Here is a 22,158-nt window from a genome sequence, read left to right on the forward strand (position 1 = left end):
AATTACAAAGGAAACATCACATTAAATGATGATAGAAAACAGATACCGTATCTTTAAGCAAAACTTGCCAGTTAGTATAGACACTCGTATCACTAATGTCTGTAGTCAATACAATGACCTTCCTTCTTTTAAAAAGAGATAGAATTAAGCATTAAAAACACACATGTTGACTACTTTGTTTTAAAATCATATTACTTCATATTACATATTACTAGCATTTTACACTCTTTAGATTACCCAGGTTATTAAAATCACTTAAATAACAGTATCATGCATTTATGTCATATGCTACGTATGTTGAAGATTTTAATATGGTATTTTAATGAATATAGGGATTACGACATTACATCTTCGTATTAATGTTAAACTTGAAGCAAAGTGTAGTTACATTTCAGCCGTTGCATCCATTTCAGTGTGAAGAGCAGTGCTCAGAAACAATGTAAATCACAGTCAAATAACACACAAAAGAGCCCATCAAATATCGTCCATCATAAGGGGCCTCTTAAACAGCAGCATAAAGAGAAAGATAATAGGAAGACTTGGGAGGTCCCTTGAGGGAGAAGCCTTTGAAAATTGGGGTCAGCAGCATCTATTGGAGGAGCTCATCTTCCTACCCCATCTCCTCCTCCAAGGTCTACAGGCTTTCCTGCTCTGTTACAGTACGACAGTATTTTCCAACATGCTCCCAGTTTACTCTACTGCAACTTTACCCTTCACCCCTTCCCCCTCTATCCTCCTGCCTCCCTACATCTCCTTCTGTCTCCTGCAGGGGTGCTGACACATAAACCCCAGCAGGTGTGGGACACGCTGTGGAGACACAGCCTCTAATTGGTCCTTGGTGGAGTCACAGCTGTTGCCCCCAACCACGGCCTGGTATGAGCACTAGCCCCTGAATCGACAGCCCACTATTGTTCTCCAGAGAGGGAAAGCTCAGCTCCAATCTCACTCAATCCATACAATATCTGTGGTTCAGTGTCAACTCACCAACCAATAAGAAAAAACTTCCACTTTTTCAGTGAAATCAAAGAAATCCTAAGCTTCCTAGCAGCCTTCATACTCCCCTTTCTTATCCAATTTTATCTTAAACCAACCTCTTAATAATGTCCCCTGGTTCTGTTTCCCACTCTGTCAGATTGTGCCAAGGTCAATAGAGAAGGCAGATTTACAGTGGATCACACTGCGTCAAATGAGCTCCAACAGAGGGTTAAAACACCCCCCTACACTCTCTCAGTGGGTGTAATTCAAGTTCAGTCACATTTTAGGGCACATCTAACTCTGTAATTTGTGCCGGCATGTACAATTAAAATGGTACATGGAACGCAGGCGGTTTAAGACATGCAAGTTAGGAGAGACAACACCAGCACTGAACAGAATATAAATTACCTGGCTGGTTTTGGATAGTCATCGCCCAAAGCAGTGAACCAAACAGTGATTTAAATTGCAACTAACTCCTGTTATTTTTACATACACCGTCAAACCAGAAATACTTAGCCTTAAACACATTTGAGCTGAGAACACTGAAAACTATTACATTTCTCTCTCTGTCAGATTAGCACAATACAACACTTAAAGAACATCAACTCTTAATGTTGACTCTAAACAAGTGATAGAAATAGTACATCATTTAATTAGGTCTTTTGTTGTATGTGGGAGGGGTTTGATGGGTAATTGTGGGCCAACATCAGTCTGCCACAGGATAGAGACATGCTCAGACAAACACCGATTAAAATCTCCTCAGTAAACGAAATCAGGCTTGTGTAAACAAGAAAGCTCCTCTATGAGAGGTCCAAATAATTACAGCCCCCCACATTAACCAAATGAAACAAGTTACCGAACAGACTTTGAATGCTTAAATACATCTTTGTGACTTGGTGCTTGGGGATTGTTTTGACGGGGGAAATGTGGAGTGGCTTACAAATATCCTGCAGTGCAAATTAATCCTCCCTCATGAATATTTCTATTATAGGGAAATCACTCTGGAACACTGAAGCCAGTTAAGTCGTCATCACTTCCATTATCCGGTAAAGTGAAGAGGAAATGTAAATGAAGAGACATGTTAATGGTAATAGAGTAGGAAGACACCTTCTCCTCTCCCTGCACTGTGTCACTCACTGGGTGGAGCAATAACAAAGAGTCTCACCTGACACTGAGATCCTCATGGAGGCCTCCAGGGGCCGGTTGTTATCCAGGGCCGGGCTCAGCTGGATCTCTCCTGTGCTTTGGTTAAGGAGGACCAAGTTCAGCTCGTTTCCCACCTCGAAGCTGTAGTGGAGCTGGTCCGAGACGTCGGGGTCGTGAGCGGGGATGCGTCCGATCACTCCAGTGGGGAAGCTGCTCGATTTGTCCGTCACGTAGTTGTTGAAGATGATCTGGAAGTTTTTCAGCATGGGAACATTGTCGTTTTTGTCGACTAGTTTGATGTGGACTGTGGCGCGGCTGACCAGAGGCGCAGAGGTGGCCTGGACCACAATTACATACTCAGCTCTTGTCTCATAGTCCAGGTCTATTAATGCAGTCAGTTCTCCAGAGAAGATGTCCAGCTGGAACACCTCTGGGATGTTTCCCTCCACTATCTGGTACATAATCTGTGCATTGCTGCCTTCGTCTGGATCTGTGGCTAATACGTGTGCAACCACAACACCTATGGGGCTGTTCTCTTCCACCATGATGTCAAACTCATCCTTCTCAAACACAGGGGGGTTGTCATTCACATCGAGGATTGTGACTTGGATGTTAACTGCCGTTTTTTAGAGCAGGAACACCTTTGTCTACAGCGAATGCCTGCAGGCTGTAAACAGGCACATTCTCTCGGTCTAATCTGCGCAGTGTGCGGACAATGCCAGAGGTGGATTCAATTATAAAATCTCCTTCGCCATCCTCGCCGCCCTGGAAGGTATAGAAGACGCGGCCATTGAGCCCAGAGTCTCTATCGGTGGCAGAGACCTGGACCACGCTGGTGAACACCGGCACATCCTCCATGACAGAGCCCACATAGTGGTCTCTGAGGAAGCGGGGGGAGTTGTCGTTGATGTCGTTCACCAGTATCTCCAGGTAGGTGGTGTCGGACTTCTGTGGGATGCCGTTATCTCGAGCAGTGATGGCTAGCGTATAGGACACCTGGTCCTCATAGTCCAGCTCCATCTGTGTGGTGACAGCTCCCGTGTCGGAGTCGATGTCAAACTGAGGGATGCTGTCATCCATGTAGTAGGTGATACGCGCATTCTCGCCGGTATCTTCATCCGTGGCACTTATTACCACAACAGTGGTGGCGACAGGCCGGTCCTCATTGATGTTGACGGTGTAATGTGAGCTCTGAAACACAGGTCGGTGTGTGTTGGCGTCAGTGACGTTGACAAACACTTTAGTAGCGTCAAGGCGTGTGCCGTCACTTGCAGTGACAGTCAGGGCGTACTGGCGTTCTAGTTTGTAGTCTAAAGGCAGCGCCAGTGTGATGAGCCCCCCTCCGCTCTGACTCGTGATGGAGAATCTGTTGCGGGTGTTTCCGCTGGATATCTGATAGGTCACCACACTGTTGATGTCCTGGTCCACAGCTGATACTGTCACCACACTGGTCCCCACGGCTGCATCCTCATTAAGTCGCATGTAATACGCCTTCTGAGTGAACTCTGGGTTGTTGTCGTTGACGTCTAGAATAGTCATGCTGATGCTGGCAGAGGAGGACATGACAGGGTAGCCCTGATCGCGGGCCTCCACTCCAAAGTTGTAAAAATCGACACTCTCCCTGTCCAGCTCGGCTGCCACTACAATCCACCCTGTGCTGTTGTTGATGGTGAAGGGGAAGTTTGACGTAGTTTCAGTGAGGCGATACTCCAGCCTGGAGTTGTTGCCAGAGTCGGCATCCACAGCTTGGATGTGGATGATGGAGTAGCCCAGCGGTACGTTCTCCAGCACGGTGGCCTGGAATGGAGTGCTGACAAAAATGGGGGCGTTGTCGTTAACATCCAGCACCTGCACCGTAACCAAGCCACTGATGTTAGAGAGTGGCGGGCGTCCTCCATCCTGAGCTCTGATTCTTATAGTGTATTCTTTGTTTGCCTCGTAATCTAGGTGACTCACCAGGTCCATGTTACCTGTCTGAGCATCAATATAAAACTGCCCCCTGGTGTTTCCGCTCATGATGCTGAAGTGAACGACGGCGTTGCTCCCTCTGTCCCGGTCTGTGGCAGTGACCTGCAGGATCTCTGTGTTAGGGGTCATGTCCTCTGGCACCTGGACCACATAGCGTTTCTCACTGAACTGGGGTGCATTATCATTGTCATCCTCAACCACAATGTGAACGGTAGCTGTGGCGCTGCGGGGCCCGGGGTCACGACCTTGGTCGTTTGCCTCAACCAGCAGCATATAGGCTTCCACCTCCTCTCTATCTACCAGGCCTTTGGTGCGGATTACACCGGACCTCGAATCAATCTCAAACACATCATTGGACCCGTTGCTGTTGATGATGCGGTAAAGGATGTTACCATTAACAGGTGCATCCCCATCTGTGGCCCTCACAGTTAACACCTCATAGCTTATTTCTAGATTCTCCCTGATGCTTTCCTTGTAGTCCTGCTGCTCAAACACGGGGTCATGATCATTGGTGTCTCTGACTGTGATAGTGAGGGTGGCCATGCCCGTACGCCGGGGCGTGCCGTGGTCGACTGCGGTCACACGGAACACATGGGTGTCTTTAGTCTCCCGGTCCAGCACCTCTACTGTGGACACGGCACCGTTGGCCGGGTCAACAGCAAAGAGATTGTTGGAGCGGCTATCAAAGAGAGCTTCTATAAAATACTCCAGCCTGCCCGCCTCCCCCTCATCCACATCTATTGCTTTTAAAACAACAACCGAAGTCCCAGCTGGCTTATTCTCTGCAACAGACACTTGGTACATTGGAGGTTGAAACTGAGGGCTGCTGTTGATGCTTCTCCTCCTCCTGCTCACAATCCCTGAATTAGACAGAGCTGCCTTTTCCAACAGCTTACCTAGGTGGCCCTGTCTGAAGGGGCCCTGCCCTACACGCCAGTGGACAGAGATGGGGTTGACTTTAGCACTCAGTCCCTCTCCTGTGAGCACGTCACAGAGCAGGTCTAGCTCCAGGAGCGTGTCCTGCCTCCAGCACAGAGTCTCGGACACAAACAAGTCCCCCTCGGAGAAATAAAAGTCCCGACTGTTGGTGACTTTGCACCGGATCGGGGATCCAGGTAGCAGACCCCCCACGGCAAATAAAGCGGAGCCTGCTTGGTGGCACTCTGAGCGGTGGTGGCTGTGGGTGCTCAACAGACTGAGCACCTCCATGTCCCACTGAGGTTTTCTTTTACGCTTGTTGGAACAGTTCCTACCGTGAACGTGCACGTCGTACCGGCTGGTGAGGAGATGCCTGTAGCCGGAGTCCGTGCAGTCCGCCACGGTGTACACGGTGAATGGGTTGGAGCGCAGCGAGGCGCACTTTATCGAGTCCGAAACAAACACAACGCCCGCCGCCGCGTCTGTCCCCAGAAACCGCTCCGTGAATTTGGGAGCGAGTACCTGATCCAAAGTACACCGTGCGCCCCGCTCCGCGTCGGCCACCAGCGTCCTTGGCCCCACATCCTCACTGATGTGAACAGTGTAACAACGCACCTGCAAAACCAGTTTACACCACCAGAAAAGCCACAACAAATCCCATTTAACGAAGTGCATCGCTCCTCAGTTTGTGTTCAACCGGGTCTCCGAGTGGGAATCCGTGCAGCTTTTCCTTTAAACTTTCCGCCAGTGAGTGTCCCTTTGTTGCAGAGGAGCCATGCTCTCACCGGGCACACTTCTCTCAGGTCACTCCGGCTGATTTGAAGAGGTAAACCCGCAGTAACCTTGTCCGGAGCGGCACTCACTCCCTCTATCGCTCTCTCTCTCGCTCTCTCGCACTCCGCCGGCAGCAACTAGAGCAGCACCTCCACTCGATCCGCGTAACTCCGCTTGAATGGTGAAAATGGCTCCAGCTCCCCCTGCGCCTCGAGGCTCATCATTATCATAAACGTGTGTCTGTGTGTTAGTGTGTGCGTGTGTGTGCGTGTGTGTGTGTGTGTGCGTGCGCGTACGAGAGTTAGAGAGAGAGAGAGGGAGAGAGAGAGAGAGAGAGAGAGAGAGAGAAACAGCTCTTCGGGACGCAAGGAATTGACAGGTTACCCTGATGAATGGTAACTTCCCAAAAGCTTCATTCATGAACAGAAAACAACAAAAACAAGACTTTCATGTAGTTTACTTGACAACAAAGTATTTAATGTATTTTTACGTCTTGCCATGATAAATGCAGCTGTGTGTTAGCTTTACATTATTTTGTTTTTATTTAAGTGTTTTAATAGTCAAAATACAACACTTTAAATTGCAAAGAGAGAGCTCTGTGTTAGCACATTACAGCCTCAAAGCACGATTATTTCATCAGTAACAATATGTTCATATGCTATAGCCACCGCCTCTCACAATGGGTTTACTCATTAACAGACATTCCTCAAATGGTAGGCGGGGAGTGTTTTAACCCAACACAATGAGTTTGTGAAAGTTATTATTTCACCAGAACCCAGAGTTCCGAAACCTTCGAAAAGAGGACCATTTAAAAACTTAAAACAAACATTTCAATTATTTTGAGTTCATCCGTTGTTTTCAGATTCAACACTTTTCTATTTTCAAAACGGAAGATGTAAAGAAAAGAAAATTATGTTAAACTATATAAACTCTGTTCTAATAAGATACATTATGGAATAAAACTACATTACTACATTGAGTACAGACAAGTGCAATCTTTGATACAGACCATGAGACTTGGCTGAAGTGCTGAACGTCACTGACACCTAGTGGCCAAACGGCAGTAACACAGTCTGAGAGCCCCGCTTCCAGCAGCACCGTCATTATTCTGCTCCTTATCATCTCAGTATTTCCATGATGCCATTGTGTTGCATGAATGAATGAGGCTCTTCTTTAACTGTTAAAAATAAATATACTAGATGGCCCTTGTACGCTACATCTGGTCTTATGGACAAATAGGATCATTTAACACAGCTTTTTTCTCAATATCTGATAAGAGTTTAGAGACGTATTCTTGGTAAAAGATTAGCAAAATGGCGATTTTATAGACGCTGATATTTTAGTTAGCTGCACCTTTTAAGACAATACAGGACATTAAAAAAATAGCAATAACTAAGAACCTAAAATAATAAACTATTACCTAATAACTAAACTATTACCATAATAAATAAAGTTAAAAGAACCTTCAATAAAAGTATTTGTGTAATTATATAATTTTAGATTGATTTCTATTGATGAATTATTGTGTAAATTAATTACTTAAACACTGCAGCATGTTAAGGTGCGGCTTATATTAATTTCTTTACATGGTGCCGTGTCTCTTTACACCTGCTAAACACCAGCGTTGTGAAGACGTTCCCAGTATTTAGCTCGTTACATCCTCTCAGAGCAGCGAGCATATGGAGTCTTCCAGTCTGAAAAATCGGTTCATTAACAGACAAAATAATGTTTTAAAACATCTAAATGGACACAATGTAGTTATAAACATTTAAACAGGGTTGTTGATTTTCTAGAGATAATTTTCCAAGACATTTTCAGTGTAATATAATATTATTGCAATTGTGTTTGCTACTTTGTTATAAACAATAAATTAAATTGTAACATTCTGAATATAAATGCTTAATAAGCAGATTCTTAGTAAAGTGGTTATGGAGTCGTTACCTCACAAAATGAAGAATAAACCAATAAGAGTAGCTTTTTACAGTTTTTATTGTTGCTGGAGGCTCTAATACAATATGAATCATAAGCTTTACAAAATAAAAACAAAACAAAAATACAACAAAAAGATTCCCCTCCAAAATGGAAACAGACAAAGGTTTCCACTGAGACACTGACAAACTGTGACCCCCAACAATGACGTAATAGGTGACGAGAGAGAAAAGTTGAATAAGCTGAACAGACGGGAGAGGCATGTCATGTTATACACAGTGTAGGGGGGGGGGGGGGGGGGTTGGGTTGACGATGTGGGTGTAATCACCCGGTGATTATAACAGTCCATCCCCATGTTTGATAAGTCCACATTTCCACTCACGGCAGCCCCACACAGGCTCACATGCATGCGGATAGAGTGGAATAAAGAGTAAAAAGCTTGTAACACAAACCGAAGGCCGCCCTCGTGGTTACACCGTTTAACCATAAGAATGAAAGTTATACACCAACAGTAATAATTTTATACAAATATATCAGGGGGGTGTCGTAGACAAAAGTAGGTGCTTGAAATAAATTTGATGTACATAAAAATGACAGCCCCGTCGAGCCTACGCCACCGACAGCACAGTGTCCATTTCCTCGACACAGAGGAAGAGCTGGGCCAAAATCGCTCATTTGAAACTGACCAAGGACACATTAGCTGTGAGAACATCAGGGATTATTACTACAATGACCCTCACACTGTAATATTATCATTAACCATGGTAATACTATCATTATATTTATAACATGGGAGAGAAGAGAGGGGTGAAGAAAGACAGGGAGCGTGAGTGAATGGCTTCATGGCAGATGAGATGCATGAAAACAAAACCAGACAGACAAAGAAAACCAATAAAAAGCTATGCATTTTATCCTTTTTTGTTTTTCCACAAATAAACAAGAGTGCAGCACTGAAACAGGCTTGGAGGGAGAGAAGTAAAGAAACAGAGAAAAGATGGCGGAGATGAGGCAGAGAGAGTGAGAGACAGAAGAAAGAAAGAAACAAAAAACAGTAGCAACTCTAGCTGGTCTGTTTGCGTTTGAGTGCCTCCATCAGGTCGACCTTCAGAGCCTCCTGCTTTGACTTGTCAGCCAGAGTCTGAACACTCCTGTGTGAGAGAAGACAAAAAGAGGAGAGAAACCATCAGTGTCTACAAGATCACAATGTGGAAAAACAGCGAGAGAATGGAAAGGTTTTTCCAGCGAGACAGAAACACGGTAAGTTCAAGAGCAAAGTTAGACAGACGGCACAGTCCAACTCCTGTGTGGAGAGAAGATGGTGAAGAATATGTATTATCACACATGGCACACATTGTCAGGCAAATAAAAAGCAAGTTAGTTATCTGACAGCATGCAGTTGAATCATGTGCTTCACCTGCCAACCCTGTCTTGTAGCAGGATTCATTATCTGTTACATTTTGTTGTTATGTTAAGATGAAACAGAGAATTTAATGTGCCAATACAAAATCAAAATCTTCACTCCATTTGCTTGAAAGGAATAATTCAGCAGCTAAATTACTATTTGTTAAGCATTTACTCATCCTTGAGGTTTCCTTGAATTGAGGATGGAAACCGTTTTTCTCGCATGGAAGTAAAAGGAGCCACAGCTGGTCTTTAACAACAGAAATATCACACAACTATTGCAGTATTGCAATTATTCAGCAATGCACACAATGTAATGCATCTCCGCTAAAACCTTTATAAAACACAATAGTAAAGTTTGAGCAAAGATCCATGTGTTTATTGAATAGTGAGCATGCGACTGGATAAATAAGACCTGGATTATACTGTAGGAGTTATGTGAGTTTGTAAACGGATGTTTTTATATAGTTTTGCCGTTGGTATATGCTTACCCCAATTATTTAAATTCATTGAGTCTTCACACATTTCTGTACATTTTCTGTTCAATGTGGAGGCATGCAATAAAAATAATTCAATGGCATTCATGGCAACACGGAGCGAGTAATTGATATATGAATGGTAATTTTGTGTCTACCTTAAATCTATTTGAGTTTCTCAAGAAAATAATTATGTTAAACAGAGGGGGGTAAATACTAACGTTAATCAGACGTTTCAGGTATTGTTACAAAGCGGTGCTTTCACTCAATCCTCTGCACTTGGAATAAACACAACATTTAAGAAATCCTTATTTGGGCAACAAACTGCAAAACATCAGTGGTTGCGACTGCTTTGAATACTCTGACATGGTTTGTGCATCGCTCCTTCACAGGGCTCGTCTGTTAGACTACAAGGTAAACAAAACATGCACAACATAGCTGCACAGCTGCTCAATGTTCAACACTGAGGAGCATGAACATGTAGTAATAATAATAAGCATACAGTCCCACATACACACTCAAGAGTCACCTGAGAGCCTGAACCCTCACAAGCACATAAAATACATCAAACCACCTGAGACCTGCGGGACTGCCGCTGATCCTGGAGGACATACCGTCTTTCATGGCTGTTGCTGTTGCTAGACGACCAAATGCATCCAATGGTGGCAGCCTTGTCCTCTTAGCTCGTTGGGAAGGAGGCTGAATAACGCATTCAAGTCGGGCTTTGGTGAGGGAAACTGATAGATAACTATAAATGTTTTGTTTATAGCAATTTGTTTGAGTGTAATCCAAACCAATAAGTAACCGTTAATTCATTATTTATGAGCTGGAAGACTCAATAGCATTTCCATTCAGTGTTATTCAATTTTATAATAATACCATGCAGTTTGAGGCAAAATCCATGCGGTTGTTTGTTCGCGAGCAGCAGAAATGTATTATCTTTCGCCTAATCTGACAAAGATGTATTTGAATGTTTCTGCATATTGATGTCCCTCAGTCTTGGAATGACGTGTCTGTGATGACGTTAGTCAGAGATCTTTTTTAATTGTGTATGAAGGGACCTTTTGTGACCAGGCTTTTCTTATTTGTATCTTTTTCTACTTTACTATCACAGTTGGCTTGTTATAGATAAAATCTTTCTTTACATCTCAATAAACAACTGTCTAATAGAAAAGTGCCCCACAAGCTTTTTGTGACGTTTGACTAAGATCTAATTATTTAATTACACAAAGGCACAAGGCACTTGAGTCAATACAGGACACTAAACCTAGAAAGATGAGGTGGACAGATTGGTCAGCTGATGTGACATTAATTAACAGAATCCTAATATTGATATGAAGGACCAAGTTATTGTATAGTAAAAAAAAGATGGTACATCACTAATTCTAAAAAAAAAAAAAAGAAGTGTTTTCTATCAGAGTTATGTTGTATTTTATGGTGTGGGGGTAAACGCATTACCGCCAATTATAGGAACTCAATTAAGATGATTATTAAAAATGCAATAAATTTATGATTTATGAGAGACAGTTTTGGAGGAGAGAACCAGGAGGAGAGTTCTGACCATCATTCAGTTTGAAGGTCAACCCATTTGGTGTTTTTAGAAGTTTGTGCTGAGTGAGCAGCTTCAGATGGAATTATCTGAAGTAAATTAATATCTTCTTTCCTTTAAAGCACTGTACAAATTGGAGAGTGAGCGCCACGGACGGACAGAGTTAATTTTGTACTTACCAATACACACTAAAATAGACACACGAACACACGCATGCCAAGATGTACCTCTGACCCTAGTCAATGAAGATCTGACGCTGGGTGAGGACCTGCGACAGCTCCTTCTGGAGCTGCCGGTACTTTTGGTTATCAGGCAAAGACTCAATAGATCTGCAGCACAGAGAAGAGGCAGCAGGGAAAGAGGTGAAGAGAGAGATTGACAGGAGGACAGATGATGAGAAGAATGGCAGCAGAAATGTGGGACAGAAGGCCAAAAAAATAAAAAAGGATCATAGGAGACGGATAGGGGAGGAGGAGGTTAAGTGAATACAGAAATAATTAAACTGAAAAGAGGGGAAGCAAATGTATGTTTAAATAATATATTAAATAACAGAAATTGACAAAATATGTAAGAAAATAGCTGTTGGACAGGTCAACAGACAGAGAAGTAAAATGACTCTTCTCTCAGTAAGACTAGTGCGATTAAAAAAAACAGTTTCTGCAGACCCAGCTGGAAGTCCTGTAAAAGAAGAGAGGGTGGCAAGTCATTGAAGAAACTCATGTAGTATTACCTTAGGCCATTGACGATGTCCTTGGTCTTCCCAAAGTAGATTTCGTTCAGTGTGGAGCGAATCTTGTTCTCCATATCCTGGAACACGAATCAAGACATTCTTAACTTTAAGTCCGCCTATATTCTCCGGTTATCAACGACAACATTTTTAGACAATTACTTCACTGACTACAAACAAGAACTCATTACTTCCCAAACCTCCACCCGCACCCTCAGATCTATAAAACAGCTCGCTCCTTTGGGTCCCCAACACCAAGCTCCGCACCATGGGCGACCGGGCCTTTTGCTCAGCAGCGCCCCGCTTATGGAACACTCTCCCTGACCACCTACGGGCAACACAGACACTGGACTCTTTTAAGACAGGCCAAAACACCTTTTTATTCAGGAAGGAGTTTATGACTTTGAGTTGAGTTTTATGACTTGTCAACTATTCCTTTTTTATTATAGTTAGTTTTAACTATGTACTGGCTCTGTGGCACTCAGATTCTTGAATTAAGAGTGCCTTACAAATAGAATGCATTATTATTATTATTATTATTATTATAATATGGAGGCGTGTGAAATGTGCTGAACATGATGCACAGTGACACTATTCTCCATTAGTATTGCACTACTGTATTATATTATAAAGAGAAGCGTTTTTGTTACTTAGAAATACCCGTTATTATTATACAATACAAATCAACAAAACCACAAACTACCACTAAACAGATCTACTGACTTCGACAAGGCGGCCAATGTTGGCGATGTGGGGTGAGGACTCTCCAACTGTCTCATCTTTTTCCATCTGTGAAAAGATGACATTGAGTTTATGGATGTTTAGAGAGGGGTTGCCCGTGTCAGCAGTGGTTTCATGTTTAGTTCAACATGTACCTGTCTTGTAAGACTGCCGCCCAGGTTCATGGTGCCGGAGCCGGTCTTGGTTGTCTGGAGCCACAGCATGACGGTGGAGGTGAGTTTGTAGTGAGCAGTACGACCACTGGACTTCTCCTGCTCGCACAACAGACACAGCAAGCAATGAGACAATAGTCCAGACTAAACTGGGAAGTTTTAGGGAAGACTAAACCTAAATCTAAAGATGTATGATGCTAATCTTTTGCATTTAACTGATGTTATTTTCATGTTTTTGTCTTTGCCCGTTCTCACTGCCTCTAAGAAAATAAAATGTCAACCTATTTTATATCAGCTGATTCTCACCTGCACCTCCACCACATGGATGGAGTCCCAGCACCCTTTGATCTTCTTGGATCCATCCCCAGCCTTCTTGATGAGAATAACTCCGGCGAAGCCATGATCCAAGTCCCAGAGGTACACAGAGGACACACCACCCTCAAAGTACCTGAAAAAGATATCAGAGGTCACAAAAGGGCGAGACTGACCGCTTATGAACACTTCCCATGAGAATGCTTCATTGGAACTCACAGGTCTCTGTACTGGTCAAAGGCGTTATTGGCTTCAACCTCGAGTTTCCTCAGGCGAGCTGAAGGCATTGCACCGTCTTCAATGGGTGGTTCATACTTATTACTCCACGGGGATCTGGTGAATTACAAATTAAAAGCCAACTACAACTTTAGTTTCAGTCACTGTCTTTGGTCTATTCAACAGATTAACTGCTCATAATGTACTTAATGTTCCTTGTCCATGATTGAAGTGCAGTATTAAACTCGACCTGTAGGAGTCGCCGTCTCGATTGTAATCACAGAGCAGATAGTCTTTCCCCACCACCTTATCCCGGGCAATCTTCAAGGGCTGGTCCACAGAGGAGAGGAGGTCCTCACACAGACTGGGCACCTGGACAAAAACACACAGAAAAAAAGCTCAACATCAACACATTGCTTTCCACAGCAGAGCTGTGCTCAGCTTCAAAACATTCCACACAAGTTTGTAACACATCTTAACTCCTCAGACAAGTTATTAAAAGTGTTCCGTTTGTCTTGAGTGTCAGCAAGAAACATAAAAGCAAGCTTTTTTTGCCAATGCAGACTTCCTGTATGAGATGCCAACTAAAACAATTTACAGACTGAAGGAACAGAGTAGACTAGCTAAAAAAGTAGCTTTGTATTTAATCCTCTAATTTTGGTAAAAGAAATAACTGGAAGTTCATGTCTTATCTTTCACATTCCAGCTCCACTCCTTGAGCAGAGGTTACTGAGAGGAGCTGGAATTAAATATCAATGAGAAACATAATATCTAAAAGGAAACGGTGGTACAAATTACTTCTCACAGACTGATATGGACTCCCCTCTTTATGTCCTCCTAAATCAGAGTAAAGACACAAAGAAGGCCCTGTTTCCCTATTAAAAAAAAAAATCCCCCCCACCCCAAACACACACCTGGCAAGCCCCAGACTGGGTGAGACAAGAAAAAGGGGGTGACAAACAGGAAAGAAAGGTGATTTCAGGTGATTCTGAGTCACCGGGAAGAGTTTGAGCAGAGATGGTGGAGCAAAAAAAAGTGGCTGGCAATGGAGGTGATTGACAGCTGCGATAATAATCGCTAACAACCGGACACAGTAAAATGGGTGAGGAAAGAGCCGATGCCCGGGTAGAGAGAGGTTAAAGGTGAGGGAGGAGGAAGGTCAGTAGGTGGGGGTCCGGGTGGAAAGGAACACATGCGCCCACAACACAAGTTGTCATGCAAAGAAAATTGTAAAAGTGTGATTTGATTTCTGTCTGATTTAGCTTAATTTGCCAGACTCAGCTGGCACTGCGTGTTAAAACCCACAGAACAGCTCTCCCAATTTCAAAATGTTTGTGTTTCTCTGAGGATTTAGAAAAAAATCAACCACACATATTTCTGATATGTACCAAACACAAACCTGCTGAAGCAGGATCCCCCGACAGAAACCAGAGCACAACTATTACTGTAATTGTACACAACTGTTTACTGGGTCACTAGACTACAATTGTGATTTGAGCAGAATTAGTTTCTGACTAAGGCTGAAGAATTAATCGAAATTGAATTGAAATCACAATATTTTCAAATTAGACAAAACATGTAGGGCCAATTCCTTCTGATGAGTTAGTCGATTGGTTGGTTGATGTGTTTTTCTCCAAATTCTCATTGGTCAGACAACCACTGGTGTTACTTTATTAAAGAGAAAAGTGCTTCTTATTAAATGATCTATGGGGCGGTGTGTGTGTGTGTGTGTGTGTGTGTGTGTGTAAGAGATTTACAGAGCTCATGTCTTCAATGAAGGGTAACTTGTTTTGCTGCGGTTTTTGTGTACATATCAGAATTGGCATATTTCAATACGTTTGGTCTGATATATTGTCTAATAGCTTTGTTTACAATATAGCTGCAGGTGTTACAAAGCTTTAGCAGTTTTTTCTATTTTTGGATATCAAATTAATATATATTGGCAGGTGTGCACTGGTTTGCTTCGAGTCTGTTGTCATCATTTAAGTATCAAATAATGAAGTCAAAATTACAGCCCTGCTCAGGGAAAATGGAGCAAACAGCCGTTATTTCATCTTATATTTAGGCTATTGAATGCATAATATTTAGTATTTAAATGGTAAACCGAAGATTATATTTAAAAAAATGGCCCTCCATACAATGCTTTAACCTCCAGGTAGCTCTCAGTCACAAAAAGGTTGGCGACCCCTGATCTATATGAGAAAAGTCTACTTTTGTATACTATTGTGTGAATTAAATACTTGACAAAAGAAAAGTACTGACTATTTTCTAATTTATTTAGAACTTGAGAACACAACCATCCGATTTTCAAAGAAAATTAAGTCAGAATGTGTCTGTTTAGAAAACATTGCTTATTACTATATTTCCCTATATCACGATATGATTCCATTGAAGGACGATAAGTTATCATATTCAATTATCACCCAGCCTTATAGTTATGTGTGATGTGATGAAGCTCCAGTGAACATATAGCTACAGTGAAGCAGGCGACATCTTGACTTAAACATTGCATATTCATAGATAGGAGAAGTTAAAAAAAATTATTATTAACGAGTTAACTGAACATTTTTGTCGAAAAACCATACCAGACACATTATACAAAACAACTATTTCTCAAAAAGTGTCCTCTAAAGAAATCTGAGAGGTCAAAGCAAAGACAGTAACTCACCAGGTCAATGAGGTCACTGAGGTTTTTCTCAATCTGCTGAGGAGGCAGACGCCTCATCAGGTCCAGGGCACAGTCCAGCTGCTGGTCATTCTGAAAACAAAAGAGAGTTATTACACTGTAGTATCAGATTATAGTTAAATACATCTGTTCAAAGCTTCTCAGCCCTGCAGCTTTCCTCCAGGCTTATTTGTTTGTGTCACATTAAGTGTGTTACTGTAAATTGGTATGTTTCAATTTGCATTAGAGTACATCTCATTTACTTACAAAAAAGTACTTTACAAAAACATTTATTTTAGGTCCTAAAAAAAGATTTGACAAATCTTGAAATAAAAAAAATATTGATGTGACTATGTTTCAAACAACTGTTATAATGTGAACTTTGTGAGGCAACTTGACTGATATAAAACGGATATTTAGAAAGGAAGAAGACATTTTGAGAAACTGTTCTTTATGTTGTTTATAAAGACAGATGCAAAAGGTGACTTACTCATGAATCATTCTGTAGTGTAAAACCATGTATTTCATAGCTGCTGAAGTCAAATATTGATTATTCAATAATTGAGAATACTTCTTGTACTGGCACGAAAATGTATTTTAACTGAGCCCAAAGTTACATTCAACATTAATTAGTTCAGTGGTTCTAACTAAAGCTGAAGAAGAAAGCAAACAGACCCAGTTGAACTTATGCAACACAAGAATATTATCATATTTAAACATGGGTTTAACATTTAAGTGGATTGTAATGTAAGAAAAGAAACTGCTCTCAATGTGTTTACATGTTTACATTCTAGAGCATCTGGTCTTTATAACTAAAATTGATTGGTATAGTTTAATGGTATTTTCAGTCTGATCTAATTTTTTATGAATGGCCAGCTGTCCAAAATGCCCATACTTAGTGGAGCGCAACAAATATGTATATTTGCAAGCAGATTTAGTGACGCCAAGCAGAGCCACGTTAAGGGATAAAAAATTAAATAAAAGGTTTTGGTAGATTATGGCACTACCTCTAAACTTCTGCTTTTGATTGACGAAATCACTTGAACTTCAGTATTAAGAATGTTGTGTTCAAATCCAGAATAGTCCTGCCACAACAACACAAAACCACAGTCCCTTGAGGCGCTGTCTTGTCTTGAGCACATTATGAGTTTTCAGCAGTCTAACGTCTCACATTTCAAGATATAACCTTTTGAGTACAAAATGTCTTCTTTGAGTTACTATCCCGCTTCTGCAGCTCCACAAGTAAATACTGCCTAACAAAAATACAAGAAATAGGTCGACTAACTCAGACTGTTAAAGCTTCACAATAACTTAACATAAACTTCTAAATGTATTTTTACACAGAATGAGGACTATGGATTTTGATGACTCAGTATTGGTATGCTCTCAAAATATATGTCCATATATATATATAATATATGCTCCTTACCCGCTCACAAACAGCACAATGATAAAGGCCTGCTACATTCTGTATGAGGGTATGAGAGGAGTTGCTGTGCAGGAAATATCCACACCCTTGCAGGCAAACTCTGCTTACACTGTGAAATTACAGACACATTTCCAGCTCAGTAGGCTGAACGGCACTCATGATTTGTCATGTGAGAATTTGCAGAGCAAAAAGAATGAATGAAATAGTAGTTGGTGCAAAATACTTTTGAACAAATACATGTTGTCAAACTTTTGACTATCAAACTAACATGTCTATGAGCTGTCAAAGGATGCATTCATTTGGCTGAGACGGTAAATGACAACACAACTGTAATTTAGGCAAAACTTAATCTGTATCTTTGGTTTTATGCATATAATGTGTATAAGAAATGGGCGTAGTCATTGTGACATCACCCATTGGTTTCTGGACTGCCGTTATGAAATCTCGAGTCCAACGATTTCATCGTCATCATCTTGGAATATGGCCGTCGACATGTTGATTTTTTTTTTATGAACGGATGTATATTGATGTATATTGGGAATCCGGCTCTGGTAGCGGTAGCAAGCTGTCAAGCATACTCCGCTTTATGGTTTGTTTGATTCTAAAATGAACAATAATTTACTAACTGAACATCATGCTATATCGTTTACTGAGGAAATAAATCAAGTGAGAAGTAGGGTCATTTTCTCAGACTTCCATACACTCAGACTTTCCAGAGGGTCGCCTTCTGCTGGTTCAGCAGAAAGAATGCAAGTTCCAAGACACTTGCATTGGCTTCACTCAGCAAAACCGGAGTTTGCCATCTGGTTTTGTATGTTGCCAGTATAAGACAGTTGAGTATATTTGTTATTTTGCATCAGACAAGTCAAATATATACCTTTACAAGACTATTGATCGTGCTCTTAGTACTCAAGGTGATTTGTTTTCTTGCTGCACAAAGCTGTTGATTCAAGTAAAGGACTCTTGACGTTTTAGAGCATCCGTTAAGTTCCTATGAAAACTTCACCGTCTGTGGCAGCTGGGTTGTCTGGAGCAACCCAAAGAACCCACAACATCTGGTCGGACATCGCTGACTAGGGTATTAATCTCTGATCCAATCTCCTTCCACACTAACAACTTGACCGACCATAATCCCTCACCGTCTTCCCACACGGTGATCACCGTCTACACTGTGTTTGAAGAACAAGAACAAGCTGACAGATTCATAGCAGAACATATTAACTCAACAAATGGCAGTGTGGAAGGCATATGTTTCAGAGTTTCTCACAGGAAATTGGAAAAACATGGCCACATGTGATTGTCAAACTAACTTCAGCCTTGTGGTGTGTGACCCACAACAAATTGTCAAACACTAGCACCTGATGGCTGATCAGGTCTTATTAGGCCCACTCCCGACATTGCAACCTGAAGATCTGATTAATTACTACAAAGCAAACGTACGATGTGACCAATTAATCCATCAATATTGTGAAACACGGACTATATCAATGTAGGAACTGAAGGTAGGTGTTGTAGTACTGTCAGAAACACTGTAAAGTGTGTGCTTTGTAACAAACACTAAACAACTCAGTCATCACAATGAGCCCAACATCAATTCAGAATCTTCAATACAGCCTTTAACTTTTGGTTTCCTTTTTTGGTTACATATTTGAGTTGTTTACTGAGGATTGTTTGGTTATGTACTTAGTCATCCAGACTCAGCTCATGTTTCATAATGTCCCCAATAAACTACAGTTTGGGAAGCAGCTGGCCAGTCTTTAACTCTTGCAGATAAACATTCCTGTAAGTTATATCCAGGAGAAAACATTCCTTTAAAAAACAGTCTTCCCTTTCACTGTGTCTCTTTGTTGTGCAGAATTTTTAGGATAAATGAAATGTAAAATATTTAACTTTACGGAGGCAAGTCAATACAAACTTGCCTACGTAAATAATAATAATATTGACAGCCGTAGAAGACACAGAAAAGACAGAACTGCATTGGATGGCCCTCCCCCAGGGGGTTCTGTGTCTCTCCCTTAAGTATGCAGTGAGCAGCAGGATATTAGTGAGCAGGGGAGGATAGACCAGCCACAACATGAAACTCTGGGGAATGTGTAAGAAGATGTAGGGAGTTGAGTAATACTAGAGGGACAAACCCATTATTAAGCTAAACCTAACAGGTAACTGTTTATGCCCTATTCATTTTCATCTGAGCATTATCAGACAGTGCCATAAAATTCACTACTACCGTAGTTATACAATGTTTAAGTACCTGAATTTAATGTTACCTGAGGTTAACTTCAATGTTGTAGGAATATGTTTACCAATGTAGATCAATATAAATTCTGATCACTTTGAACATCTCATTAGAAACGTCATAATTAGCAAGAAAAGAATTATAACAGCACAAAATAGAATTTTTTGTTTTTCTCATTTTATTCAACTCCCTTTTAGATGTTGACAAAACTTGGCTTATCTATGAAGTGACTCCTTTTAAGTGCAAAAGCCTCACAGAGTATACTCATTCAACTGCTTTGCAGTCAAAGGATAATGTCATGTTATAAAGTAGAGAACCCTTTTTCCATAAACATTTTTCTCAAGGATGACCCTGAACATAACAGAAATGTCTAGGCAATAACTCCCGTGCCATTTCCTCTCCTCTAAGTTTCTTTTTGCCCGTCTTAAAATCTCTCTCAGCTGATGAATCAGTCCGCACCATCAGACACCTGCGGTCCTTGACAGTGTTTACCAGTATTCCTGTCTCTGAGTAAACACTAGCTCAGACCAACAACCTCCGGGGTCAGTGGAGGCGGTGAGGCTCAGCCAGCAGAATGGATGAGGTGAGGACGATGAGAATGGGCGACTACTGAGAAAAACCAGCTGCTCTTCCAAACTCAGGCATAAAACAATTTAGTCTTTTCTACAAAACACACTTTTATAAACAATGCAAGTACAAAATAGTGCTCCAATAGGCAAGAATAGCTCAAGTAACATTATTTTTCAAGCATAAATGCATGATTAATTACAGTGGTGTCACTGCCATATAAACGGATTAGATAGGAAAATGTTCAAAAACATGTAATGAGTAAACAATAATTGCTGATGTGATTTGAAGGTTTGAGTTTAACATTTCCCATATGCAATGTTAGCAAAGTTAAGATCAAACTCGCAAGGCAGGAAAGCCTTGAGGAGGTTGACAGCTTGTCATGGTTAGGAATAGGAGGAGCAAGCGGTCTTATTTTAGCAACAGGCAACCGGCGCTTGACTATATTAGCCTGTGAGTGCGTGTGTGGTACACAACTGGATGACTATGTGTGTGTGTGTGTGTGTGTGTGTGTGTGTGTGTGTGTGTGAGTGTGTGTGCGTGTAGGAGGAGGGGGGGGGCACACATTATAATGGACTCTTCACTAAAACGATACACGTACTTGTGTCAAATCCAAAACATCCTGTGCTAACTTTATGCCTACGGGGCATCTAGCTTGACTACCTGCTAGCTAACTAACATTAACGCTAGTTGGTAGAAACAGCTGCTGGCTTCGCACGAAGCCAATTCATTCGTATTCGATACGGGGAAGTTTTTGCAAACACAGCAACTTAGATGTGTATCGGTGATTTATAAACGTGAATCCCCTGCTGCTGCTCTCAGATTTCCGCCTAGCGCCTCCAGCTAGCGTTAGCCTAGCTTAGCACCTCTAGCCGTTAGCAGCAGCCCCACCAGAACCCTGTCCCCGTCCCTCTCTCCTCCAGCTCTACCGCGGCCCTTACCATGTCTGCGGCGGTCTCAGCGGGGCAAGGGGGCACGATTTCACCGATGACTGTACACCTTAGCTTTACTATGGTTCAACAAGTAACTCCTCGCGTCTCTTCTTGATGTGTTGTTTTTATAGTCCCCGTGGAATATGTTTTGTTCGCCTCTCCCTCACTGAACCCAGCCCTGTCAGCGAAATTCACTTCCTCAACCGGGCTACAGGAAGGAGGCTGCAGTCAGAAAACACAGGCCTCAGTTGCACATCCGGGTCACTTTGGGCTTTCTCTGCAGCAGCCAATGGCAAAGGAGCAAGAAAGGCATTGCCAAGTATGGAAAGAGAGGAGTGGTGCAGTAAATATGCACTCAGAGAGCAGTAGAAAGACAAATACCCTTATTATAGTAGTAAAAAAAACAACCTTGCTCGACCAACGATGACTGGAAACTGCCAATAATGTGACGTGTACAGAGTCCATTTACTCCTTATCCTTCTACCTTTATTTGTAATCCTTTAATTCGCACATATTGTCTGACATAAATGATGTGTTAAGTGTCATTATAAGTCGTTTATAATACATTTAGATTTCATCTCCCTTTGTCATTAAGAGATTCAATTCAATTCAGATGAATGGAATAGCAATGTTACTTAGTTTCCATTATGCAACAATGATACAAGTATACAAGTAAGTATAATGATGTATTATATTTTTTAGAATACTTTAATGTGTAGGTGGTGATGATCAATCATGATTAATTGGCTGTTGTGGTGGATTTTGTGACACCTGTAGTAACTGGTGGTTCATTAATGCTTAAAAGAAATATGAAAACAGAATTGAATGAGTCTTTGTAATGTTAAATTATGTCTACTGCTGATTGCACCGTTATTCAATACACAACACTTTCAGCTGCCATTAAGTTATATGTGTTGGTTTGCTGGTGTTCTGCCCCAGGGTTAATCCAATAAACAACTTCTATATTTTAGATTTAAAATGTTTAACAGTTGTACATCACAAATGAGTGAACGTTTTCCTATACACTTATTGAAATAGGTAATGT

General features: G+C 41.6%; 2 protein-coding genes across 3 annotated transcripts in view; both read right to left on the bottom strand.

Annotated features, from left to right (window-relative positions):
* Nucleotides 1-5,682, bottom strand: part of celsr2 (cadherin, EGF LAG seven-pass G-type receptor 2) — a 57,818-nt gene extending 52,136 nt beyond the window's left edge. Inside the window, 2 exon segments of the mRNA XM_034532499.1 lie at nucleotides 2,141-2,747; nucleotides 2,749-5,682. Of these exon segments, the coding sequence (XP_034388390.1) occupies nucleotides 2,141-2,747; nucleotides 2,749-5,682 (3,541 nt within the window).
* A 2,070-nt stretch (nucleotides 5,683-7,752) lies between these two features.
* capzb (capping actin protein of muscle Z-line subunit beta) lies at nucleotides 7,753-21,362 on the bottom strand. Of its 2 annotated transcripts, XM_034532533.1 has the most exons (9): nucleotides 21,123-21,362; nucleotides 15,953-16,042; nucleotides 13,535-13,656; nucleotides 13,288-13,401; nucleotides 13,063-13,204; nucleotides 12,739-12,855; nucleotides 12,587-12,652; nucleotides 11,867-11,943; nucleotides 7,753-8,858 (listed from the first exon to the last, which is right to left on the bottom strand). In XM_034532533.1, the coding sequence occupies exons 1-9, from the start codon at nucleotides 21,123-21,125 to the stop codon at nucleotides 8,771-8,773; spliced, it is 819 nt and encodes a 272-aa protein (XP_034388424.1). In that variant the 5' UTR covers nucleotides 21,126-21,362; the 3' UTR covers nucleotides 7,753-8,770. The 2 variants fall into 2 exon arrangements, with proteins under 2 accessions (XP_034388424.1, XP_034388425.1); XM_034532534.1 differs by lacking the exons at nucleotides 7,753-8,858; nucleotides 11,867-11,943 and adding an exon at nucleotides 11,963-12,191 and having other exon boundaries at nucleotides 21,123-21,344.
* Between the last annotated feature and the right edge of the window lie 796 nt (nucleotides 21,363-22,158).

The sequence above is a fragment of the Cyclopterus lumpus genome, chromosome 5 (assembly GCF_009769545.1).
Source record: "Cyclopterus lumpus isolate fCycLum1 chromosome 5, fCycLum1.pri, whole genome shotgun sequence".
Classification (NCBI taxonomy): domain Eukaryota; kingdom Metazoa; phylum Chordata; class Actinopteri; order Perciformes; family Cyclopteridae; genus Cyclopterus; species Cyclopterus lumpus.

What these genes read in the sequence shown, in the direction of transcription:
- capzb (XM_034532533.1), bottom strand. An exon ending in TCAGTGACCTCATTGACCTG is followed by an intron (nt 13,657 to 15,952) that starts GTGAGTTACTGT and finishes GTTTTTGTCCAG; the next exon opens with GTGCCCAGTCTGTGTGAGGA. An exon ending in TTTGACCAGTACAGAGACCT is followed by an intron (nt 13,205 to 13,287) that starts GTGAGTTCCAAT and finishes TATCTTTTTCAG; the next exon opens with GTACTTTGAGGGTGGTGTGT.